This window comes from Sminthopsis crassicaudata, chromosome 1 (genome assembly GCF_048593235.1).
Source record: "Sminthopsis crassicaudata isolate SCR6 chromosome 1, ASM4859323v1, whole genome shotgun sequence".
In the NCBI taxonomy this organism is placed as follows: domain Eukaryota; kingdom Metazoa; phylum Chordata; class Mammalia; order Dasyuromorphia; family Dasyuridae; genus Sminthopsis; species Sminthopsis crassicaudata.
This window is the reverse complement of record NC_133617.1, coordinates 137,065,907-137,093,064: the sequence shown is the minus strand read 5'-3', so window position 1 is coordinate 137,093,064 and position 27,158 is coordinate 137,065,907. Positions and strand designations below refer to the sequence as shown.

The window sequence follows — 27,158 nt, the reverse complement described above, 5'->3', positions numbered from 1 at the left end:
TTACTGAGCTACATGATGCACTTAAAAGTGCAGCTGTGGAGACTGTTTGTTGTCTTCTCTCCCCTACCTACTCAAATCAAACAATGTCACTTTTTTGCCTTTTATTTTGTTTTGTTTTGTATAAGCTTTTTTCATGCCTTTGGTTTTCATCTTACAGTCATTCTGTAAATGCTCTTCCTTTATTCTCATCTGAATAGAACTTTCCTTTATAACAAAATAATTCAGGCAGCAAGCAAAATTCCCCAAGACAATGCCTGAACATTGAATCTGATTTTATATATATATATACACACACACACACACACACACACACACACATAATATTGTACCCTATTCCAGCTGAGAGGACGGAGTATATCATTTACTAATCACATATTTTCTTAAATAAGAATATTCATAATAGCTTAGGATGTGTCATTTTGTTTTGTTTGGCAGAGTAATGCAAGTAACTGATAGATTCAAAATTGCCAGGACTTGTCCAAGATAATATAGAGGGTAAATATGATGTTTCTATAGAAGCAGTGCTGTTGTTCAGTCATATCTGACTTTTTGTGAACTCATTTGGGCTTTTGGGAGGGGTCAAAGATACTAGAGTGATTTTCTGTTTTCTTCTCCAGTTCATTTTACAGATGAGGGAACTGAGGCAAGCAGGCTCTGGGACTTGGCCAGAATCACACAGCTAGTAATTATCTAAGGCCAGATTTAAATTTAGGGAGATGAGTCTTCCTAACTCTAGGGTCAGCACTCTATTCACTGTGTCATCTATGTGCTCCATAGTACTAGTGGCAAGATTCAAATCCAAGTCTCTGGCACCAAATCCAGTGTTTGATTGTCCCTTCTGTTTTTCTTCCTAACATGCCTCTTTGCTAATCCATTGTTTAAAAAACATCACTAGTTTCTAGTTGCATAGAGGATAACTTTCAATTCATTAGCCTGCAATTCAAGCCATACTGATTGGGCAAATATAGCCCAGCTAGAGGAGTGTGATCAGAAGAGTGATGGTACTAACCTAAGAAGTTATGCTAAAGAAGAGATGAAGAACATTTAACTTTCAGAAAGAGAAGTTAGGGAGAGACATAAGCCAATACCAGTCTGGAATTATTTGGAAGAACAGTTATATAGAAGGGAGACTAGGTTTGTTCTTTGGCCCCATGGATAGAATCAAAAAGAAAAGATACAAGCTATAGGAGACCTATTTTGCCTTGGTACAGAAACAAACTTTCTAACATTTAGAGCCATCCCAGAGTTCTATCTCAGGAGATAGTTCCCCATTTAGATCACCAGAGTTTTTGAGAATGAAGTGTTAGAAGGGGGCTCCAAGCTCCCTGAATGTGATCTCCTTATATAGATAAGAAAAGTCACTCATTGATCTGACTTGAAAAGCAGTACAATCCTTCTTTATCCTTCTTTAAGTAGAGGCTGGATGCTGCATCTATTTTAGAGGAGATGCTTGCTTAGGAATGGACTGGGATAAATGGCTATAAAGATTTCTTCTAGCTATGAGAAGATCTGATTTTGTTTGTTTATAAGGTATTTTAAGATTGCAAAGTGTTTCACAAATATTATCTAACTCTATCCTCACAACAACTGTGGAAGATAAGAACTATTAATAGCTCAACATTACTGATAAGTAAACTGAGACAGGCCTTGGTTAATTGACTTGTGTAGTCAGTCTACAAAGTCACATTTGAAGTCAGGTCTTCTGGATTCCAAGTCCAGTACTTTATCTGTTGCACCACATAGCTACCATGATATATTGCTGGGATTAGAATTACACTGACATAGAAGATGGCAGTATTACAGCATATTCAACCCAGTTCAGACAAACATCATTTTCAAGCCACTATCAAAAAGCAGCATAATGTGCTTGAAAGGACATTGACCTGAGGATTCTACCTTAAATTAGCAGCATAAACTTGGATAAGCCTCAACTTCCCAAGGTTTTAATTGTACAATGGTTTAGATGATTGCTTAAGGTTCATTCTTTCCACTGCTGATATTCAATAATTCTGGATAAAGTTAGTTTACATTCAGGAACTAGGTCTAGAAGAAGCTGACATTATTACTTTTCTTAGTGGAGAGGTGGACAAATGAATAACTCAGCTCAGAGGGAAGGGGTGCAAAAATAATACAAGTATTCATGTAACAATTTAGGGCTTACAAAGCACTTTGTTTATATTTTTTCATTTGATCCTCATAAGAACCCTAGGAAGTATTATTATCCTCAGTTTTATTAAAGAGGTGATTGAGGCTGAGAGCTGTTCATTGATTTGCCTACTAACAAATTAGTCTAGCTCTTTAACCACTGTTTGTATAGCCCCTTACTAGTTTTGTATCATCAATCATCATCATCATCATCATCATCATCATCATCATCATCATCATCATCAATCATCATCATTACTACTAGGATGTATATAGTGCTTTCAGATTTACACAATGCTTTACATGTATTGTCTCATTTGGACTCTCATTGTACCTTTAATTCAGGTTCTCATGGTTCTTGAGAACATTCTTCAATCCATCTATTAGTCTCTGTCTCTGTCTCTCTCTCCCTCTCCCTCTCTTCTCCTTTCTTCCTCCTACTTCCTCCCTCCCCCTTTTCTCTCTCCCTCAATCCCCCCCTCTCTCTCCTTTTTCCTCCTCTTCTCTCCTCCCCCCTCCACTTCACCCATCTTCAATGAAGATCCTGGAGGCAGGACAAGATGGGAGATCTAATAAATGTTCCCTTATAGTATTATCTAAGGCCGTAGCTATTCCCTTTTCAGTGACTTTTCCTGCTTGCGAATATCATCGATGCAAACTTTTTATCCCGGAGTTCCGGTCCCTCTGCCAGCCTCTGATACCGGTTTTGCTGAGGTACCGCGGGAAGAGCGCTGGATTTGGAACCAGAAAACTTGGCTTTAAATCTGTTACTTAATACATGTGTAAGTTTGGGCAAGTTATTTATTCAACGTCCCAGAGCCTCAATGCTTTATCAGTAAAATGAAGGAGTGAAAATAGCTGCCTTGTAAAGTCCCTGGGATCTTAAGCTTCCTTCCCTGCGCTGTGTCTGACCCTCTCCAGAAGTTTCACCTCCTCCTCTACAAAGTTCTCTTATCCTCCCTTTCCCCCAAAGGTCTGACTGCTTTCTAGCAGCAGGAAGGGGCTCCTAGACGCGAGCCAAAGAGGCGGGTCCCCAGCTGTCTCGGCCCGCCCCGCGGCCTGGCTCCGGGGGCCGGGCGGTGTGGGCCGGGCAGCGGGCTCCCAGCCTCTCACAGGATGGAAATTCCTGGTGTCCGCTGGGAGGGCGCGCGTGTGAAAGGCGCATTGATGCAGCCGGAGGCAGCCGCGGCACCAGAGAGCGCTGGGACCAGACAGTGACCAATTCAGCTGCCTCCCACCCCCTCTTCCTAACGGGCCCGAGCTCAGCCGAGTCTTTCAGCGGCTCACTCGGCGTGACCATGCGCTCCTGCGCCCCGACTGCTGCCTCCTCTTCTGTCCGGCTGCACCTCTGCCTCCTGCAGCTCCTGCTGCTGCTGCTGTGGCCCGCGCCTTTGGGCGGCATGGAGAACCCCAAAGGAAAGCAGAAATCGCAGCTCCGCCCCAGGGAGGTAGTGGACCTGGTGAGCCCGTCTCCTCCCGTTCGGTTCAGTCCACCCCGTCCCGTCCCATCCTATGTTATCCAGTCTGCCCCCTCCCGTCCCGTGGGAAGGCTGCGGGCCCAGGGAGCTGGGGAATAAAGGCTAGTTGGAACCGCAAGAGACTAGGGAATAGATGGAGACTGGCCTCAGCTGTGTCTGGCAAACAGGGCGAAATTGGCAAAGCTGGAGAGGGAGTTCGGGTCGCTGAGGCTGGAGAGATGATCAAAAGCTACAGATGTTGGGTGTGTCTGCCTATCTGCCCCGCTGCCTCATCTTTGTATATATATGTTCGTCTGCTTGTCCATCTAGTGTATGTCTGCAGGCTTACTCAATTTGAGAGGGGGGAAGGGTCGTCCAGTGTCTGTCTACGTGGAAGGAAAGACATGCTATGGGGCTTGGGATTCTGGAGAGGGAAATTAACTTGAAGATGGAGAAATCTTGAAGCGGTGATGGCTTTGGAGAACTTCGGTGATCCCTGCAGATTAGCACTTTTGCAAATTTTAGTCCTATGGGCTTCAAGCCACAAGGTTTAGTTCTATGTCTGGACGATGCAATGGAGAACTTTGCTGGCGCTCCCTATGGGTTACCACTAAAATATCTAGACGCTTTGTTAGTTACCAGAAGAGATTTTAAGAGGATTTGGAGTCCAAGGACTTGGATTCAACTCCCAGCGTTGCTCCTTTGTAACTCTGCGCCTCTAGACAAATCAATTTAAAACTGAGCCTCAGTTTCCTCATTTGTAAAACAAAAGGGCTACAGTAGGTTATCTAGAAAAATATAAATCCTATGGGCCTATGAAATTATGCATCAAGGAATCCTCTGACCTTAGACATATCTCCTTGCCCCTGGAGGCTGTGTTAGAAAAAAAGTTGTATGGTAAGGCAGTTTTCCTCTTTCTGCTTCTGGTTTCTATTAAGACTTTGTTTATTTTTGGAAGGAAAGTGGTTTAAGGAAGAAAACCTTTTTTCCCCCTGGCTCTCTTGAGGGCTTTTCCTTTCAATTGGAGTTATTATTTTCTTGAAATTACTTTGTCTTTGTTTTGTGCTTTTCTGTGTGTCCAGTTGTATTTTCACCAAGGAAAATATGAGCTTCTTGTAAGCAAAGATAGTGTCCGTTCTCATCTTTGTATCACCAGCTCCCAGCACAATTCTCTCCTCCACCCAATTTATTCCCAGTCTAGTAAAATAAAAAAAGGGGGGGGGGGAGTTGGGAACTTCAGTCAATAGCATTAATGTGGCTGGAAAGGCTGCACATATAACTATGGTTCAAATAGAGCAAAATATGCCTGTTAACATTTAGAAACCTGATTTCTCCCTCCTCCCTTACACTGAACTCTTGCTGACCATTGCTGTGGTCACCAAAAGAAGTAAATTGCAGCTCCTACTCTCCATGTGGATGATCCATGGGGAATCTTCTCTCCTAGTCTTCAAATTACAAAGGAAGTAGACAACATGGGTTTTGTAGATTATCATTCTTTTCTACTGGCAGAGAGGTTCATTTCACTCAAGTAAGGACACGTTGCATGATATTGTCCTTAGTTATGGGAATTAGACAAATCAAGGATTTCAGTGCAAGAAAGTTTCCTGCCCTTCCAATTCTCCATTCCATTTTCTCTTTTCCTTCAGAATTCTAAGCCTCTTTTCTCCCCATCCAAAACCTGCTTTCTACAATGATGAAAATAACAGGTCTGGAGGAGAGAGGAGCAAAGCAAAAGTCAGGGAAAAAATAAATCACAAAGAAATTGAGAAGAGTCCATGATCTGGAAATCCTACTAACCCCCTAAGGCTTTCAGTACATGGATTAGCTGAATGCAAAGATTCATCACCAGATTGGTCACTGGCTGTGGCAGGAGGAGAAGAGAGGATGAATTTTTTGGAAGTAGCAACTCAATAAAATCACTCACCTGAATGGGGTTTTAGGCTTTGTGGGTTCAGGGAGAACCCACACCATGGAAATCATAAAATCTTCTAAGTATTACAGACACAATGATGAATATATTTATTTATTTAGTAATAATCTTCCTGTGCTTACTCTGTAGCAAGGGATAGTGAAGCAGTTCTGGACTGGAGGGGTGGAGGAGGAGGAAGAGGGTCAGGAAGACCTGAGTTCAAATCCTGCCTCAGACACTACCTTTTTTGACCTTAGGCATGTCAATTCAGCCCTCTCAGATTCAGTTTGCCCATCTGTAAAGTAGGGGTAATAATAATAATAATTGTACCTACTTCCCAGCTAAGTTGAACAGTGGATAGAACATTGGGCCTGGAGTCAGGAAGACTTGAGTTCAAATACAGTCACTGATTTTTCTTATCTATATTTTTTATCACTTAAATCAGTTTCTTTATAAAGTGAGTTTAAAAAGGAAATGGCAAACCACTGCAATGTCTTTGACAAAATAATCCCAAATAGGGTCATGAAAAGTTGGACATAACTGAAATAACTGAACAACAACAACTTCACAGAGTTATAAGAATCAAATAAAATAACATATGTAAAGCAATTTGTTATGTAAATGTTAACTAATATTATTCTGCCTTGGATACTTACAAACTGTAGATTTAGCAAGCCATTTAAACTCTATAAGCCTTGTTTTCTCATCTGTAAAATGGGTGAGAATAATAATATTTACTTCACAAAGCTGTTAAGAACATCTAATAAGGTACTATACATGAAAGCATTTTTAATTCTTAAAGCACTGTTTGTGTGTATATGTATATACATACTTACACAGAGAGAGAGTGTGTATGTGTGTATACCATGTTCAGTGTGGTATTATAGATTAAGAGCTGAGTTTGAAACTAGGAAGACCCCTATTTCTGACACGTACTGGATATCTGATTCTTTGTAAGTCACTATTAATTCTCTAAAACAAAGCTTATTAAACTGCGAATTGTAACCCCATATTGGGTCTTGTAACTGAATGTCAAGGTTGCCAAATTATGATTTATTATCAGCAAATGTTTGCTTTTGTATACTTATTTAATATACCTTTATACTCCGGGTCACATAAAAATTTCTCAGGCAAAAAGAGGTCTCAAGTGGAAGAAGCTTATAAATCTGTGGTCTAGGTTAAATTAGGCATCAAATTCCAATAGAAACAAGAGCCATTTAAATTTCCATGAGGATTCCTGACACAAAACATAACTTTAAAAACCTACAAAATAACTTCATGTTATATTGTATTTTTATTTTGTTAAATATTTCCCAATCATCGTTTAATCTGGTTCAGGCTACACTTGGGAATGTTGTAAGCTGCATGAATATTTGACACATCTAACTGTCTAAGACAGTAAATTGCAGAAAAGATGAGATGTTCATTTCATCCAAGTAAGGTCACATTGCATAGTACAGTCTTTAATTATGGAACTTGTCAAATCAAATATTTCAAATGCAAGAAAACTTCCCTACTCTTCTAATTCTCCAGTCCATTTTCTCCTTCCCTTCACACTGCCAAACCTCTCTTCTCCCCATCAAAGCCTATTACTATATTGATGAAAAAACAGATCTAGGGGGAAAAAGTAAAGGTCAAGGGGGAAAAAAATCACTTAAAAATGATAGTAGAGTCGTTACCCTATGCTAATGAAATCACAGATCCAAATCCTTATCCATGAATTTCAAGTTTTCAAACTTTCAACTCTAGAAGTCTCTTAATTTGTCTAGTGCTTACATTGGCTATATCTGATCAAAGCAAATCACTCAGTGATTTCTGGACAAAAGTCCAGAAGCTCAGCTACCTTGTCTGCGACATGTGGACCATAATACTTTTAATACTTTCCTCATTGGACTAGGATGAAGCTTAAATGAGAAGATGTATGATAAGTGGTGGTACATTATAAGATATTAAGCTTTGTACAAATGTCAGCTATCATTATTTAAGCCTCTGACATTTGATTTTCTCCAGCACTGATATGATTGAACTAGAGATTCTTTCTAATTTTAACATTTAGTTATTTTTAAAATCCTCTCCTAAGCACAGTCCTTTTGCCATAGTCACCAGGTTGAAAAAGTTATTGTACACACTCCAGCATACATTCTCTTTTTGTTATTTATTTATGTATTTTGTGAAGCAACTGAGGGTTAAGTGCCTTATCCAGGGTCACACAGCTAGTAAAGCGTTAAGGATCTTGAAGCTGGATTTGAGCTAAGATCCTAATGACTCCAGGACTAGTGGTCTTTTCACCTCACCATCTACCTGTCCCTAAGCTTTCTCTTTTTTAAAGAAGAAGATAATTTTGATTAAATTAAACTTAGTTCAACTAACATATACTTGTATTATTTCCTTTCCATGCCCCCTGTCATTGAAGCAAAACAGAAAAATTGAATTCTTGTAAAAAATATGTATAGTCAAGCAAATCAAATTCCTGATCAGCTATGTTTAGTGATGTATGTCTCATTCTGGATCTTGAATCCATCAGTTCTCTGTGAAGTGGCAAATAAAACGCTTCATCTTCAGTCATCTGGAATCATTGTTGGTCATTGTCTTGATTAAAATTCTCAAGTATGGGGCAGCTAGGTGGCGCAGTGGATAGAGCAGCAGCCCTGAATTCAGGAGGACCTGAGTTCAAATCTGTTCTCAGACACTTAACACCTCCTAGCTGTGTGACCCTGGGCAAGTCACTTAATCCCAGCCTCAGGGGGAAAAAAATTCTCAAGTATTTCAAAGTTGTTTTTCTTTATAATGTTAAATTCAAGATGGAGAAAGCATGAAAAAAAGCAGTAAAGTTTTGGCCAAGTAAGCTCTGAGTGGAATACCTCGGAAAGCCAAAGAAAATCTTAATGATGAAGAGGTCTAGAGAGTAAGGCAAAAGTTGATGTCCACAACTGGTGTCATAATTATGGAACCAGTTGATCCAGGAATAATTAATATCCCACCCACTGTCTCAAATGAGATTAATCACTTATTAAAGACAAAAAAGACTTGGAAGCACAGTGTTTGTGGCAAATCTGAATTACAAAGTTGGCTAGAATAAATTGAAGGAAGTATTCTGTGCAGCTGATGTATTTAGAGTAGACATTCTTGAAGATGAAAATAGGAAAAAATCATGCAATCAGCACTGTTTCTTTTGAACAGCTTAATTGAAATTTAATATACAACAATCAACTTTTGTTTTACAGAACAGAATTCATGAAAATGAATTAGAGGAACTTGCCAAGAGGGGGCTTTTCCACCCCCTGGAGTACCTTTAGTAACTCTTTCATAGACTTGATAGCATAGGACTAGAAGCAGAAGAAATTTCTCTTGATGCCAATCATTTAAAAAAAAGACATAAGAATGGCAAAATGTGACCTGCAGGAATGGAAATGAAAGGCATGGATTTGAAACAGACACTTGGAAGGTCCCTTTATTTGTAATGACATGAGAGTCAGTTTGGATCTATTCTGAACATGAACCAAATGAATAGGACGGACTGTGGAATGGCCAAAAGATTTGAGAGAAACTTTGTTTGAAATGAAATGGAAATGACTTACACTTTTTGAGAAACTCTTCTGAGAAGGGGGTGGGGGGATGGCAGAGCAATGATTCTGGAATCAAGGGAATGGATCCGGAAATTTACTGCATAAATGGTGCTGGTATGAAAAAAAAAAAATGGCTTCTAGCTTAGTCCATGAAAAGCACAGAATGGACAGAATAGGGTCTAAAATGGAGAGAATGGGTCTTGTCATGAATTGAATGGTATCCACTCTAGAAGGAACGGGATCAGGAATATAGCAAATTCCCTTGAAATAGGGTACATGAACACAAGTATTTAGAGAATGGGTAACCTAGAATTGATATAAAGGTAGATAGAGGAAATGAGGGCTATCATGGGTTTTGGTATTGAGAGAATGCCTGTTCCTCTAAGTTGGGTTGGTTCAACTATAGATTGAATGGGATCAAATGTAGATCTAAATATGGGAAGTGGTATAGTCTGCATGGTCCAAGTTGTGGATTAAATGTCTACTGGTCTGGGCCCTATGCACATCAGTAATATGGATTGCAAGGGATTGGACCACTTAAGGGCCAATAACATAAAGAGAATAAAAATCACTATGAGTCCAGTTCTAGAAAAATAGTACTTGAGAAATAACTTTGATAGAGATATGGAATTGAATTGAAAAAAATTTGGAGACAATTACACAAGGTGTTTTGGAGATGCTAGTGGCCATATGCTTATGGTTATTCAAAACCTCTACCAGATATTTATAAGAGACCTACCTTTTGACTTTTCGTGACAAATGCCAATAAACTCAAATTCAATTAATGTTGCCATTTCATGTGGTTATCACTTTGGAGGACTGGCAGGCCCAAAGGGTTATGATGTGGTCAAGTGAGAGTCATGATGGTTGTTAAAGAAAGCCAGCTAGATATTAAATAAAATAAAGATTAGAGGTAGAGATATTGATGAACTGATTGGTAAAAATACATAAAGACTGCCCTTTTAAAAATATTAATTCCAGACTTTTAAAATTTGTGTTATTTTCTTTATTAGCTATATTTGTTTATTGGTTACATAAGAATATTTCATTTGCTTTTTGAAGGAGGCTGGTTTCCATTACTTTTTAAAGGACTGCAACCTTATTTGATTGCTTTTATTATGAACAAGATGTGCATAATTGTTTTTGTAGTTGTGTTATTTTGTAGTTTGGTAATAAACATATTCTAAAAGCCACTTAAAAAAGAAAGAAAATCTCTTCTACATCTGAAATCAGCTACAGCACAAGAAAAAAAAGATTTACTTTAACTGAATCTTTTAAAATTTCTTGCATATATATTATCTTTCAAAATGTTCCTTTCACACTTTCAGCAAGGTCTGCCCCCTGGTGGTGTCGTTGTTTTGGAATCCAGAGAAAAACGACTACCCTTGCTTCATATAGAAACTAAAAAAGATAGCTTAAGTTAAGATTCAGATGTGGGAATGGGTAGTGTGGCTTGGATGGCGTTGAAGACAAATGACTAGCAGAGAATGAGGTGAATTGGGTTATTTGGGGACAGAAGTTTTTACTTGATTCCACAGGGACATTGAGAGACTATGAGTAAGAGATGTAGTTTGGTCACATGGCATTCCTGTTGTATTTTTTTTTCCCTCTAGGGGTCAGTGATCAGGAACAGATTTAGAAGAAGAGAAGCGCAGCTGAGGACCTTTATATTCCTAGGAAGAGTCCAGATGAAAATAAAAATAATATGGATGGAACTATAATGCAATGGCAGCTAGATGGTGCAATGGAAAGAACACTGGGCTTAGAGTCAGAAAAACTTTAATTCAAATCCGACCTAAGGCACTAGCAGAGTGACCTTGGGCAAAGCACTTAACCCTATTCACCTCAGGTTCCTTATCCATAAAATAAGCTGAAGAAGGAAATGGCAAGCCACTCCAGTATGTTTGCCAAGAAAACCCCCAATATGAATAGTCAGACATAATTGAAATGACTAGATGTTTCAGGAATGCTGATCTTAAAGGGAGGATGGTTGAAAACAAAATACTGAAGGAAGGAGATCTAATGCAGAAAAACAAAGTCTAATTGTTCAGAACTCTAACCTCATCATCAGTCAGTCAATAAGTATTTATTAAATAACTACAATGTGCCAAGTACATTGTACTAAATACTGGAATACAAAAAAAGGACAAAACATTATGTCTGCTGTCAAGTTCAATGGGGAAGAAAATGGCAAACAGCTAAATAAAAAGGTTATAAAATAAAACAAATGGTATATAAAAGATATGTAATCATATATCCATAATAAACATACACACACATATATAGCTATAAATGATAACAAATAGGATATAAAGAATATATAATTATATTAACTTTAAAGTTTAACAAAAAGGATAAATTATAATCAATAGAGGGAAGACACTAGAATTAAGGGAGATTGGGAGAGGATTCCTGTCAAAGATGGAATTTTAGCTGACACTTGAAGGTGGCCAGGTAAGTCAGGGGACTAAGATGAAGAAGGAAACTATTCCATGAATGAGTGACAGCCAGTAGAAATATTCTAAACTGGGAAGTGATGTGTCTTGTCTAAGAAATAGCAAGGAAGCTAATGTCATTGGGTTACATATATGGGGAAGAAGGGAGTAAGGTATAAGAAAACTGGAAAGGTTAGGGAGAACAACAAATGGAAGAGTTTATATTTGATCCTAGAAGTGATTAACCAATGGGATTTACTGAATAGGAGGATGACATTGGTCAGATCTGTGTTTTAGAAAGACCACTTAGACAGCCAAATGGAGTTAAGAAGATACTTGCCGCAAGCAGACCAACCAGCAAGCTATTGCAGTAGTCTAAATAAGAGTGCTTGCGCTAAAGTGGTAGTTTAAAAGAGAGAAGAGAACACATAGGAGAGTTGTTGCAGAAGTAAAATTGACAAATGTTGACAACAGATTGTATATAAAGAATGAGAGAAAGTGAAGACTGAAGATAATATTGAAGTTGTAAATCTGAGTGCCTGGGAAGATGGTGGTGCTATTACCAGTAATAGAGAAATTTGGGAGGGGGGAAAGTTTAGGGAGAAAGATAAAGAGTTCAATTTTAGACATGGTGCATTTAAGATGTCTATGAGTCACCCAGTTCAGCATGTCTAATAGAGAGTTGGAGATTTGAGACTGGAAGCCAGCAGAAAACATAGGACTGGATAAGAACATTTGTGATCATCAGTATAAAGATGATAATTAAATCCAAGAGAGCTGATGAAAACATCAAGTAAAACAGTTCAAAGAGAAAAGGCCCAGGATAGAGGCCTGGGGGACATTATTGACCTCCTAAAGATCAGTAAAGGAGGATTAAGAAAGGTCTTAGATTAGGCAGTTGTAAGAGAACAGTAACTTTGTAGAGAGCAATTTTGTTTGAATGATAAAGTTGGAAAATAAGAATGTGAGAGGAAGTGATAGCATCATTATAGATGACCTTCTCAAGGATCTTAGCCATAAAAAAAGGAGGAAAGGTGTGGTATGCAAGCTAGTGAGGATGGATGAATTAAATGAGATTTTTGGAGATGACAGATTTAGACATATTTGTAAGCAACAGGAAAATAAACAGGTAGAGATTGAAGATAAGTGAGAAACTGGGAGTGGTATAGGGGACAATATTCTGGGAAAGCAGGGATAGAATGGGATCATTTGTTCTCGAAGAAGAGTTTGCCTTGATAAAGAGAAGGGTGACCTCTTCATATGAGATAGGGTAAGGTAGGAAAAAGTGAAAGAAGGCAACTCACATTATCATGTGAAATGGAAGGAGGGAAGAGGAAGCTTTTGTTCAATGTCTTCAGTTTTTTATTCGAAATGTGGTAGGGGGGAAGCCTCTCTTGGTTTGAGGAAAGATTTTAAAAGATTTGGAAGAATTGTTATGGTCAGTGGGATAATGAATGAGTCGAGTTAGGGAGATTTAAAAGGATTGCCTTTCAGACACAAGAGCCTCATTGAGGTTCTATAATATACATTTTTAGTGGACTCAGTAAGTATGGTTTCATGATTTTCCCCAACTTTGTTTGCCTGAACATGTGTAGGAGCATTGACTTTGATCTGAGTGAGAGTGAAATGAGTCTGAGGCTTGGTAAGGCTAAAGCAGTGACAAAATAAAGAGTCAAGACATTCAAGAGATTTGAACTGTTTCACCAAGGACTGAGAAAGAAAGCATACATAGTGCTAGCATGATAGCCTGGGAAAGAACTAAAGGGTTGAGAGATTAGAATACATGGTGTGGATGAAGAATAGGAGAGATAAGATTTAGTGATGATAATAATACAAGAGAAAATACCAAAATATACCATGTTGATATCTCTATTTCTGTCCCACTTCAGAAGCAAACTCCAATAGTCTGTATATTTTCCAGTGAATATGAATAATATTTTAAAATGAAAATCAAATTTAAATAGATCTCAATCTTTTCATCCAAGTTCTCAAAACACCTTTTCATGTATTAACTCACATTCCTTAGATAATAAGTATGTATCTATCTCTACCCATTCATTTCTCTGTCTGTCTTTGTCTCTTTCTCTCCTAATCTACCTTTTCTGAGAAAATAGCATTGTTCCCAATCATGAGGAAATTCAGTTCTAGAGGAAGAAGATTCTTTCAATGTCAATGAAGCAGGCTGGAAAGATAACATTAAGCTTACTGCAGAACTTCATATGCATAATCATCTCTGGTCCTTGATGATCTTATTAAATCCTGTTTCTAAATAGTGAGATTTGAAGCATATTTAATATAATAAAAATGTATTAAGTAATTATTATTTGCAAGATTCATTTCTAAATGCTGGAGATACAAACAAAATTTAACAAATAAAAAGCAGTTCTTGCTTTCAACAAGTTTACATTTTACTGCAGTGGTACCAAACCATTTACAGGCCTATCACAAGCTTATTTGAGATAACAGAAAGGGAGAGAGAGGATTCTGGTACAGAGTGACATATAAAACTGATCCTTAGCAGAAGCTAGATTTCTATGAAGTGGAGATAAGGAAGGAAGGAATTCCTGGTCCAAGAGATTGTCTGACAAAGGCAGAGAGATGAAAGATAAGATCCCAAGCAAGGGATAACCAGTAGGTTAGTTAGACTGAAATATAAAGTACACAAAAATAGAGTATTGTGAACAGACCTGGGACCTCATGTAACAATAACATTGTGAAAGGCTTCAAATACCAAGCTGGTGAGATGGTTATTTTGTCTTTGAACTAGTAGGGAGCCACTGAAATTTCTTTAGCAGAGTTGATATGAACAAACATGTGCTTTATGAAACTTATTTTTGGCAACTCTGAGGAAGATTGGAAAGGGAAAAAAATTGGAGGCTGAAAGTCTTAATTAGAAGCTTGTCATACTAGTGCAGGGAGGAGATGATGGAGGTAGCAGTATTGAAAATGGAAAAGAGAATGTAGGTGATCTTTTGGAGGTAGATTTAGTGAGACTTGGTGTCCAATTGGATCTCTGATATGAAGGAGTAAGAAATCAAGAATTTTAGGTGTTGCAACCCAGATGACAGAAAGGCTGGTAGCTTTCATTGTTCATCATAATATATAAGGAAATATTTATTTTCTCTTTGATCATAGTGGTATACAGTGATGTAAAATGGTAGTACCCAATTTTTTAGTAATTTAGAAAATTATATTTTAAAAGTAATAATCTGAATTATTATTGGTCAGCATAAAGTAAATGCTACTTTTATTAATATCAGGTTATATTATTTCAAGAAAATTTTGTTAGTGTTTTCTTATATAGAGCTTTGTTGACAGAAGTGTCATATAAAAAATTCTCAAGTGCTGTTTTCCTAAGCAGAATATATTTTTACATAATAATTAAACTGTGCTGTGATGTTTCTTCCCCTTCTTGCTCTTTCTCTCCCTAGTATAATGGAATGTGTATTCAAGGACCTGCTGGGGTTCCTGGCAGAGATGGAAATCCTGGAGCCAATGGCATCCCAGGTACTCCTGGAATCCCAGGTCGAGATGGATTCAAAGGTGAAAAGGGTGAATGTCTGAGAGAAACTTTTGAAGAGACCTGGTCACCTAACTATAAACAGTGTTCATGGAGTGCACTTAACTATGGAATAGATCTTGGGAAAATTGCAGTAAGTAACTTTAAGAATTTTTCCAAGCTGAAATATCAAGATTGCTAAGTTTGAATGTTAAGTTTCTGGTTAGATTTCCCACATATGGCCCAAAGTCATCTCAAGACTTAAAATTCAAGAGCAGATACCCTGACAACTTTAATCTAAGTTAAAACAAACTTAGCTCCAGTTTCCAACTATAAAAAATAGGTCATAATTAAAAATCAATTTTATAAAAGAAATTATCAGACCAACATATCACCCTGCTATTTTACCTCTGGTGTTTAAAAATATTTAGGTTAAAGAATGACTTTATAACTTTTTGTATGTAGATGTTATATGTAGGGCAATCTCTGCATTTCAGTAGGGATAAATTACTATAAAAATTGATTCTAGATAGTTTTCCCTTCAATTTAAACATTTTGTTCTTTAAATAAACTTGTTTAAATTATAATAGTTAAAAGTATAATAGTGATGTAGAAGCTTCATTAAAAGTTTGTCAGTCACAGCAATGGACTTCATTTGAAATGGATTGTCACAAAAGCTTGACCAAATTTATAGAAGACAAGAGAAATAGTGTAAACTATTGAAATTACATTTATCATATTTGTATTTAAAATACATGCATTTTGATCAAAGATCCAGTCTAGCTAATTGATTAAATCTGCTTCAGAAATAGGCCATGTGAGTGTAGGGATAGAATAGAGTGTGGGGCTTATAATTCTGATTAATACTTTTCAGGGGAAAAAAATTTAATTTTAATCCCCACCCCCAGTATTTGATTACGAATAAGTTTCTGATTAGGTTTACATGGGTATCAGCCATAATTGATATGAATTTAACCCCTGGCAGAATTTTATTACCAAAGAATTGGAAGAAACTTTTGTATATTTTCTTAATTTGATATTTAGCTCCATATCTTTGCATTGTAAAGAATATAGGCCATTGCTTAATATGGAAATATAGCAGAATTTTAGGGTAGGATCAATTAGGTGATCATCTTATATGAGAAAAATTTTAACATGCTTCTTATACTTTTAGTAGCTAAAGATATGTTGACAACTTTAATCTAAGTTAAAAAACAAACTTAGCTCCAGTTTCCAACTATAAAAAATAGGTCATAATTCAATTTCCAGAAAAGTGTTCTATTAAAATAAATGCCCACATATTTAAATACTCAACACTAATGAATGAGTTGATTATTTGTAGCCTATCTAAAGCTTCTGGGTTTCTTTAGATTTAATTTACATTTATTTTTAGTATCTGCTATGTAAGGTGACCTATGTTAGGTTCTAAGGGTACAAAAATGCAAAACTTTTCCTGAAAAGATTTAAATTCTAGTCTAAATCTGACTTTGTTATATATTTGTACAATTGTATTTATTGCTCTCTTTCTATAGTATATTATTTATTATAATATAATGCAATTATATTATAATACAGAAATTATAATATATATTATATATGAAATTATTATCATACATTTATAATATATAAAATAATATAATATTCAAATATATTATAGATCTACATATTGATAAAATACACACAAACATGTATATACTATAGATGCACGCATGCACATATACATATACTTGCACATGTGTAGATACATGCATATTCAGGCATTATACATGCATATGCACACACATAGGCATATGCATGTATATGTATATATTCACATGTATATATGTATTATGTCTAGCTATTTGCATTTAAATATCTATTGTTACATATGTGGCAAATTCGAACTAATTTTTCTAATGTTTAAAATTCAGGTGTTGAATTAAATAATCTCTTAGGTCTTTTCTAGTTCTAGATTTATGATCTTATAACTAAGATTAACCTTTTCTCTTATTCATAATCAAGATGACAGATATTTATTGGCTTAGCTTCATCCAAATGTTAATAACTCAGTTGTTTTGTCCCATCGATGCCAAAGGCTTGAACAATTAGAGTGTGACTCAGATTTACTTTCTTATCATATACTATTCCTCTTAAGGGAATAAAAATATTTAGTTTGACTAATTATGCTTTTAAAATGTGGACCGGGGAGTTGAAGACAATTCACATTTTGAAAGCACATCTATATTTTGGAGTGGAAATAGAATGGGAAATGGAGTTGTAAATCAATGTCTGTGTTTTTGCATTAGGAATGCACATTCACAAAGATGCGCTCTAATAGTGCCCTCCGGGTGCTTTTTAGTGGATCCCTTCGACTAAAATGCAAAAGTGCCTGCTGTCAGCGGTGGTATTTTACATTCAACGGAGCTGAATGCTCTGGACCACTTCCCATTGAGGCCATAATTTATTTGGATCAAGGAAGCCCAGAGATGAATTCAACTATTAACATTCATCGAACTTCTTCAGGTAGGAGAACTATGACAAATGTGAGAATGTCCTGTGAGATCTTCCTTGGATTGTTTTGTTTTGTTGATATGGATGATTAACAAACTCCTTTTTAAGTTTTGTTCTCATGTTAGACAAATGGATTGTTATAATCTATTATAGCACAGGCCTCCAGACAATTTACAAATATTTCAATTTACTAAATATCTTTTTGTGCCTAATATGTACAAAATACTCTTCTAAGAGCTGAGACTACAAAAAAATGGAAAAAAAAAACCAAAACACCATAGCCCCTGCCCTCAAGAGGCTTACATTTGACTAGCATATAGTTAGTGCTTAATAAATGCTTACGTGACTGTTAACATAAATTATAATTTTTAGCATTCTACCAGGTATAATGCAATTAGAGCTGATCAATGGATTACCAGGGGCTAATATTGTACAGCAATAAGAACTTGCTGCTCTTGGAAGGGAAGAAACAATATAGCCAGCATGAAGGGAAAACACAATCCGTCCTATTCATGGATTCTTCTCTTGAATCAAGTTTAGGGTTAGATCCAGTTTGAAGGAAATGATAATTTTCCTAGAGGAAAGGCTTATATCAATTTTTTAGGTTTTCTGTACATGAAAGCAATATGAAAATCTTTGCTAGGTATATGGCAGACATACCTTTCTTGCTTTCTAAGATCTTTTCTAGCTGGGAACCTATGCTTCCATATGTTCCTTTGATCGAATTAGATAATGCACAGAAACTGAGGCTACATATTATTATTTGTATTTACAGATATAGTTCATGTTTATTAGATGACATGGTTTCTCCACTGTTTCTTATTTTTTAAAATAATTTTATTCTTTATTAATCAGTGCTGCCTAAAAGCAATTTTATGCCCAATCTTTAATGCGTTCTAGCTGTTTTCAATAGAAGCTATTTTTAAGTTCTTAAATTTATTTTAGACTTAAGTTAAAATAAGAAAAGAAAAATCATCACCTTGTGCACAGCAGAACATAAGAGAAGATTCAATAAAATTATGATTTATGCTTAGATTCATTGGCAGGTATACTTTCAGGCATTTTATACTGAATAGTTATTTAAAATAGTCTACGACATACAACATTGAATAGTATGGCTGACATACAATATAGCTTCACAGTTTTCTCTTTTAGTCAAACCTATTTCAATTCCATTATGTTTTTATATACAAGTTCTTTGGAACAAATAATCAGAAAGGTATAGTTTAAAATTTTTAATAGCTGACTTTTGCTTTGGACTTCAGATTGAAAAGAAACAAATCCTAAAAGTATTAGGAAAAAACTAAATAACTAATGTAACAAAACAACTTTAAAAATCCCTAATAACAATGGTTTCTTTTTTAGTATGTAAATTTTGATATATATAATGAACACTGTGCCTCTTTAGAGTGAGAGGGTACTGTGTAGTACATATAGTACTATATATTCTCTCCAGGGAGAGTCTAGTCTCTTGTGGATGCTCAGAAGTATTAATTTGTAGCAGCAGTACTATTATAAAGGGATAGAGTTATGAGAAACACTTCAGAAGGGCTAGGTTTTCATTACTAGGAGAATTTCCTTCTGCAATTCAGATTGCACTTTTCCCCAAAACCAGAAAAGGATTCTCTTTGAGATTCGATGGCAACCCTTGGTCATGAATTGCATTTAACCTTCCTGGAACTTCTGCTCCTTTCAAGAACCCATGTCACCTTCATGTCATAATGAGGTATTGCAGTAGAACTTAATGGAAATAAAAGGATGGTATCCTCCGCCAACTAGTTGTATTATCTTTTACAAATTGTTTAACTGCTCAAATTTACTCATCTGCAAAGCAAAGAGATTGGACTAAATTATGTCTAATATTTCTTTTAGCTTTAAGATCCTATTATGTGACAGAAAATAATAATGAGGTAGCAAAGTGTGGTGGTAGAGTGCTGGACTTGAAGTCAAGAAGACTTTAGTTTGAATTCTGTCTTAGTCACTTATTAGCTGTGGGACCCAGGACAAGTTGCTTAACCTCTCAACCTTAGTTTCCACATCTGTTAAATGGGAATAATAACCCCTACTTCATGTGATAATATATGTGAAGAGCTTCCAAAAATAAATATTAGATATTATTAGTAGTGAATCATATGATAGTTCAAGTTCACATATTTGAAATTTAGGCCTGAAATATTTGCTATTATCAACAGTGATGGTGAATTTCTGAACCAACTTCCAGATGATTTCAAGACAGTAGAAAAATTTGAATATTCTTGGATTCTCCAATAAGGGATCCAGGTCATTCCATAGTAACTCTGATATCATATTGAGAATCTTGAACCAGACTTGGTTAGATGAGTAATACCTACTAAACTAGTTAATAGTTTATATATCTGGGACTGATGCTACAAGTGGACAATAAGCTGCATGAAGAATCAATTGGGAGATCATCTTGATTCCCATTTGGGAAATTGTGTTATTTTCACTTATCACAAACTCCCCACTGTTGCAAAACAGCAATATTTTCTTAGGACATAGATTTAGAGTTAGAGGTGACCTTAGAGTCATATTGATTTATTGAGTTTGCCTGAAATCACACAGATAGTAAGTGGAAGAGTTGGGTATTTCTCATTTCAAACCAAGAACACTTTTAATTGCACCATACCTTGGAATGCCACAATATCAATAAAATTACAAGGGAAGGTCAACTAAAGATACATGATGGCTATACCTTGGTTGGATTGTCAATAATGACCAGTGTCCAAGATGTAGCATTAAAATGTGTCATCAAAGTGTGCTTTCAACTTAAGGATGGTTCATCATCATCAGAAAGGATGATGGGTCATCTTCTGAGAAAAAGTGAGAACAAATGAGTCACTTGAATCCTGACTTGATATCCATGGAAAGTTAAAATTAGAAAATCAAAGAAGGACCTTCAGCATCCCAGTTAACTTTTCTGTAATTTATGGAAATAAAATAGGATGAAAAGACATAGATACCAATTGCTGATAGAGGGAAGAACTACATAGATGATTTCAAATATGCATTAAAGCATTGCTTTAGAAAGGTAATGATGGGTTAAAAAAATGATGTTTCAAATCTATGACCATACTACCAGGAAGACTGGGGCTGGTGGATCGCTTGAATTCAGGAGTTCTGAACTATAGTAAGGAAAAGTCAATTAAGTAACTGAATTAGGTCTGGGACCAGACTAAGCTTCTAAGTCACTAAGCTGCCTAAGGAGAGGTGAACTGGCTCAGGTCAGAAATGAAACAGGGCAGATTTTCCAAGCTGATCAGCAGTGAAATCAGGCCTATTGGCTGCTGCACTTTCAGCCTGCATAAGATATTGGGAAGGGGTGGGAAAGGGTAGTGATAGGGGAGTTTGCAGAGCAAGTTTTTTTTTGTTTGTTTGTTTTTTGTTTTTAAAAGGAGGTACTAAGTTGAGTTAGAATGTCAGTTTTACCATGGTTCTTTTGTGTTCTAAAATTGTGACTGCCACAGATTTTCTTCAAAAAGCAGTTTTTGTAAACTACAAACGGAAAAGGAAAGCAATATATAAAACTTGTATCAGTGAGAAAATTATGAGATAAGTGAAGCACTAATAAAACCATTTTGCTTTAACCTAACCCCACCCAAACCCATGAAAGCTGTCTTCTGTTTCTCATGTATCAGTTATCAGAGAGTGTTCCAAGAGAATAAGTACAATTCAAATCAAGTTCTTCCACTTTGAAAAATAGAACGAATGTCTACTGGTTGGTTGGAATATTAATTTTTTTTTGGGGGGGGAGTGCTTTTCTGTTTCTCCTAGAATTTAACAATTTTACCATAAAAGTTTTTTTTTTTCTTTAATAGGCTGCTTCCAACAGTGGTGATAAGTTGGAAAATTTCCAAAAAAATTATTTATAAAATTAAGTTAAGAAAAAGATGGCCCGTTATTTATGGTAATTCATATTGATATGAAATTGTAATCAATAAATCCTGTATTAAGTAAAGTAGCATTAAGTTTGAAAGAACAAGAAAAGCTGATTGTTGTGAAATCTCTGGGAGGTTCTAACTGTGATTCTTGTTTCTCAGTGGAAGGGCTATGTGAAGGAATCAGTGCTGGTTTAGTGGACGTTGCTGTCTGGGTTGGAACCTGTGCAGATTACCCCAAAGGAGATGCCTCGACTGGATGGAATTCAGTGTCCCGAATCATCATTGAAGAGCTCCCAAAATGAATCCTGCAGGTCCTCATTCCCTACCTCCTTTTGAATACAATTTAAACAGTTTATTTTATGAAACATTTTGTACTTTGAAAAAATAAGTTAAACTTTTTTTTTAAACAGATGTAATCTAGTATTGTGTATTCAGACTTTCTTCTTTTTTTAATGTCATGTTTCAAATGTTTAAGACAATTTGAGGAATTTGCTGTTGGTACAAACACTCCTCCCCATTTCCCTGCCTTAAAAAAAACCCCTTTCCCAGGTCCCATTAGTAATAGCCTCATTTTTATCAGACAGACTTTCTCTTTTCTCCTCACCTACCTCTTCTCTATCAACATAACATCTAAACAAATTCATAATGAGAACCATTATAGAAGTTGGAGTTGTTTAAAATTGTTTTGTGTCTGTTAAATAAAGCCTACTATAAAAAAATTAAAGCCTCAAGTCTCTAAATGAGGAGCTATTGAAGATTTTAGAACAGAGACCAGACATAATTAAAATTGGTCTTTTCTTGATCAATTGAATTTTTTTAAAATTGAAAGAGGAGATGATCAGTTCCTCTTGTTCAGAATATTTTTCTCAGCTAATAACAAATGCCTTTCTCAATCAATTATTTTGTGGTATATCTATGTCTACAGTGGGAATAGAAAAACAACATTACATGTAAAACTCATGTATCCAAATGAGATATTTTCCTTTTTTCAAAAATTTAATATTTTACTTATCCCTAATCACATGCAAAAGTAATCTTCAACATCCATTTTCTATAATTTTTGAGTGCCAAATTCTCTCCTTTCCTCCTTCCCCATCCCTCACCTGGAAGGAAAGCAACTTGATATAGACCACACATGTGCAGTTATATAAAACCCATCTCCATGCCAGCAAATGAGATAATTTTTTGGAGCACTTTTTTTTTTTTAGTGGTGACCAAAGTCTCCTCCTGGTAAGCTGGCGATGCCGACATTGCAACTCTGCAAGTCAGATCAATTCACAGCAATTGGTGGGTAGTGGTATCCAGCTTCTCTTTTTATATAGGAAAGGTCCTTTATCAGAGGTGTTATTGATATTTCATCATTCCCCCCCCACCCCTCGCATCTCCATTTTCCAGGATTCTAGGGCAGTGGTTGGTGGGGAAGTAAGGATCTTTGAGCCTTGTGATTGGTTGATGGGTAAAAGTTCCACAATGAACATTTACCCAAGAAAACCCATTTATCCAAATCAGACAAAGTAAGTATCCAAAGGAAAATATATACCAGATGATGTAGAGTAAGATGTTCCTAGATCTTTGGGGAAACTCCCCAAAGTCTCTAATGTAGCAACTGGGGATAAAGATATAATTGAAATTGCTAGGTCCATTCATGTCTTCCCAGAATCTTTTCCTTCAGCAACCTGAAGCTGGATTGAGCTCTTCCATCTTCCCTCTTGAAGCAAAAAACTGGAAGCATTGATTGTAGACCTCAGAAGGCCATGAAGCTGTGTTGAAGAGTGCTGCCTTTTATAAAGGGAAGGGTATTTGTCTCCACCAATGAGGAGAGTCCCATGCCAATGGGTTTGAGGATTGAGGTTACACTGTGAAATATTCATCTGTAAATTTCCCAGCATCCAAGGACTCATCTCTCTTATGGCTGGCAGTTAGTTTATAAACAATTTCATGGCAAATAAAGAACAAAGGTGTTATTGTTTGTTCACAGCCTGAATTTATGACTTTACTCCTGAGACAATATCCAAAATCTAAAGTTTAATGTAAAAGGTGAAAGTTCATATAGGGATCTTTATTATTTCATGTTCTGAACTGTCTTGAATCTATAAAGTGATTCAGCTTTAAACTATTAAAATGTATGAATTTTATTAATAATAGATGAATTATGTACCAAGCAATGTAAACTCACTTATATTCACAAAGAAGGGTTGTAGTAAAAATCCTAAATGGTAAATATCCTTATAGGCCTTATGAGAAAAGTCATAGCATCCATAAACATTATAAAATGAATTAGAGCAGTTATGATGTAGCTAGCTATGCCACATATACTTTAGGAAGATTAATCTGGCCGCAGCATATGCTATAGCTTGGATGTTGGATAGAGGAAAGAGATTGAAGGCAGGCAGAACAGTGGAAGAGGTCATTGCAAAAGTCCTAGTGAGAACGGTGAGAGCTCAGACTAGGATAAGGGAGAGATCTGAGAGAAGTTTTAGAAGGAGAGTTAGTTGAACATGCCAACAAATTAGATGGTTAGTGATGAGGGACTTGAGGGAAAGGGAGGAATTAATGGTGATGATCTTGAAATTTCTAACTTGGATAACAGTGGGAATTCAATTGAAATTAAAAGTTTAGAGTGAATGAGAAAAATTGGAAGAGATTTATCATCTATAGGTAATAGTGGGAGTTGTGGAAAGGAATGGAAATGAGAGGGTTGTAACTACTGATTTCAATTCAATTAATATTTATTAAACAGGAGTCCCCCTTATGGGGAATCATGGGATAGAGGCAGCATAGCATAATAAATGAAAGAGTTAAGGATTTATAAATTCAAAGGTTCTAATGCACCAACTGAGGGGACAGACTATTAGAAAGGAAAGATAAAAACAGCTGATGACAGAATCTCTTGGTTCTATCTATAAAATGAGAGAGTGTGAATAAATGGCTTCTAATTCTAAATCTGGAAGCATTTAGATGGCACTGTGGATAAAGTGCCAGGTCTGGAGTGAGGAAGGCTCATCTCCCTAAATTCAAATCTAACAGACACTGTGTGGCCCTGGAGAAGTCATTTAATCCTGTTTGCCTCAGTTTCCTAACCTGAAAAATGAGGTGGAGAAAGAAATGGCAAGCCACTCTAATATCTTTGCCAAGAAAACTCCCAATGGGGTCACAAAGAGTCAAACAAAATTGATTAACAAAAGCTCTAAATCTAAAGTTATGATTTTATGATTCTTCTACAACATACCCAACAAATAGCTCCTGGAAGTTTGTGCTCTGTTTCATGTCAACTTTGACTTTCCTTGACTAAATCTGCCCTTGCTGGCAAAGATGCCTCTTGGATCTATATTTTAGAGCAGATATTAGACCCCATGGCTCTTCTATCGTGAAGTTTTATATCTCATTTTGTCCACCCTTTCTCCTTCTTCTAAAGTAGTGTTATCTCAGAGTTTTTACCAAGCATAAAGATTTCTTCTTTCATTTAGTCTATATCTGCCTATCCTTACATTATTTCTGATTTTTGCCCTCTAAAGAAAAGCAGAATAAATCTAATTTAATCAAGCTTCCTTATGGTGAGCCTTAAATTTTTTTTAAAATAATTTTTTAAAAAATTATTTTTAATAGCATTCCATTTTTCCAAATACATGCAAAGTTTCAACATTCTCCCTTTCAAAACCTTGTGTTCCAAATAAAAAATAATTTTTGATCAATGTTTTCTTTAAATTATTTTCATAAATCCTTCTCTATCCAACCAACTGAGCTGACAGATGTGCCCTAGAGTCAACAGCTACTGGAAACCTTTCTTTTTTAAAAAATTATTGTTTAATTATAGCTTTTTATTTACAAAACATGCATGGGTAATTTTTTTTTCAACATTGACCCTTGCAAAACCTTCTGTTCCAAATTTTCCCTTTCTTCCCTCCACCCCCTCCTCCAGATGGCAAGTAGTCCAATACATGTTAAATACTAAAATATATGTTAAATCCAATTTATGTATACATATTTATAAAGTTATCTTGCTACACAAGAAAAATTGAATCTAGAAAGAAAAATAAACATTGAGAAGGAAAACAAAAATGCAAGCAAACTATAACAGAAAGAGTGGAATTGTCTTGATCCAATTTAGATAGTTCTCAGTGAATAAAGGTAATAAAGTATACCTGATAAGCTAATTCTCTATATAAAAATCCCAAATAACTTGCAGTTCCCACAATACTAATTTCATGGCCATGACCCATTCTCTAATTAAAGACAAAGATGAAATTCTGTAAGGAAACTATCATTTATTTATGAAAGTATTGGAGACATTAACAAAAACTTATTTAATAAACAAGTGCCCAAAAAAAGTTAGCCTGAGACCAAAACTTTGATGAAATGAACTGGTAGTTTAGGTATATGGACTAATCTGGAAAGTTTTCGGGCAATTTAGTCATTTTATTAACAAGGTCCTTTCTCTGGGTGTAGCTGGCTCTCTTCATTATTGAACAACTGGAACTGGTTTGAATCATCTCATTGTTAAATAGAGAGCCACATCCATCAGAACTGATCATCATATAGTCTTGTAGCCGTGTATAATGATTTCCTGGTTCTGCTCATTTCACTTAACATCAGTTCATGTAAGTCTCTCTGGGCTTCTCTGAAATCATCCTGTTGGTCGTTTCTTACAGAACAATAATATTCCATAGCATTCATATACCATAATTTATTCAGCCATTCTCCAATTGATAGGCATTCCTCAGTTTCCAGTTTCTTGCCACCACAAAAAGGGCTGCCACAAACATTTTTGCACATGTGGGTCCCTTTCCTTCCTTTAAGATTTTTTGGGATATAAGCCCAGTGGAGACATTGCTGGATCAAAGGTTCTGCACAGTTTGATAACTTTTTTTAGTATAGTTCCAAATTGCTCTCCAGAATGGTTGGATCAGTTCACAGTTCCACCAACTATGTATCAGTGTCCCAGTTTTCCCACATCCCCTCCAACATTTGTCATTATCTTTTCCTGTCATTTTAGCCAATCTGAGAGGTATGTAGTGGTATCTCAGAGTTGTCTTAACTTGCATTCCTCTGTGATTTGGAGTACCTGGAAATCTTTCTTTCTTCTCAGCTAGTAATTCCAATTCTATTCCCTTAGGGTAGCAGTTTCCAAAGAGTAGTGAAGACATACTCTAGACATTTTAGGGGGTTTCTAAGGTCAATACTGTTTTTATAATAATACTAAGATTTGTTTTTTTTTTTTAACTCATTTTAAAATTGATATTTCAAACTTCTTTAAGAAACTATTATTTTTTTTTGGTGTAATATCAAGGTATGGCATCCACAATTACTTTAAAAGGCTGATGAATACAGCAAGATGAATACAGAGAAGCTTGAAGAGACTTACATGAACTGATGCTGAGTGAAATGAGCAGAACCAGGAGATCATTATACACTTCCACAACAATACTCTATGAGGATGTATTCTGATGGAACTGGATATCTTCAACAAAGAGAAGATCTAATTCAGTTCCAATTGATCAATGATGGACAGAATCAGCTACATCCAGAAAAGGAACACTGGGAAATAAGTGTGAACTATTTGCATTTTTGTTTTTCTTCCCAGGTTATTTTTACCTTCTGAATCCAATTCTTCCTGTGCAACAAAAATTCGGTTCTGCATACATATATTGTATCTAGGATATACTATAACATATTTAACATGTATGGGACTGCCTGCCATCTAGGGGAGGGAGGGGGTGTAGGGAAGGAGGGGAAAATTCGGAATAGAAGTGAGTGGAAG

General features: G+C 36.1%; 2 protein-coding genes across 4 annotated transcripts in view; one reads left to right on the top strand and one right to left on the bottom strand.

Moving 5' to 3' along the window:
* Positions 1–3,246: 3,246 nt before the first annotated feature.
* On the top strand, positions 3,247–26,820 carry CTHRC1 (collagen triple helix repeat containing 1). Of its 2 annotated transcripts, XM_074267630.1 has the most exons (5): positions 3,283–3,605; positions 14,944–15,165; positions 17,297–17,513; positions 21,560–21,711; positions 26,688–26,820. In XM_074267630.1, the coding sequence occupies exons 1-4, from the start codon at positions 3,444–3,446 to the stop codon at positions 21,700–21,702; spliced, it is 744 nt and encodes a 247-aa protein (XP_074123731.1). In that variant the 5' UTR covers positions 3,283–3,443; the 3' UTR covers positions 21,703–21,711; positions 26,688–26,820. The 2 variants fall into 2 exon arrangements, with proteins under 2 accessions (XP_074123737.1, XP_074123731.1); XM_074267636.1 differs by lacking the exon at positions 26,688–26,820 and having other exon boundaries at positions 3,247–3,605; positions 21,560–23,361.
* Positions 4,230–27,158, bottom strand: part of SLC25A32 (solute carrier family 25 member 32) — a 54,090-nt gene continuing 31,161 nt past the window's right edge. The window contains exons 8-9 of one of the 2 annotated variants that reach the window (XM_074267610.1): positions 6,168–6,218; positions 4,230–4,799 (exon numbers count right to left, since the gene is read on the bottom strand). In XM_074267610.1, the coding sequence (XP_074123711.1) occupies positions 6,215–6,218 (4 nt within the window). In that variant the 3' untranslated portion in view covers positions 4,230–4,799; positions 6,168–6,214. Of the gene's footprint in view, positions 4,800–5,918; positions 6,219–27,158 lie in introns of those variants that run through there. The other variant, XM_074267600.1, reaches the window with a different exon arrangement.

Coding starts and splice junctions, on each gene's coding strand:
- CTHRC1 (XM_074267630.1), top strand. CDS start 3,444: ATGCGCTCCTGCGCCCCGACTGCTGCCTCCTCTTCTGTCCGGCTGCAC. Junction 15,166..17,296: donor TAGATCTTGGGAAAATTGCA/GTAAGTAACTTT, acceptor TTTTTGCATTAG/GAATGCACATTCACAAAGAT. Junction 17,514..21,559: donor CATTCATCGAACTTCTTCAG/GTAGGAGAACTA, acceptor CTTGTTTCTCAG/TGGAAGGGCTATGTGAAGGA.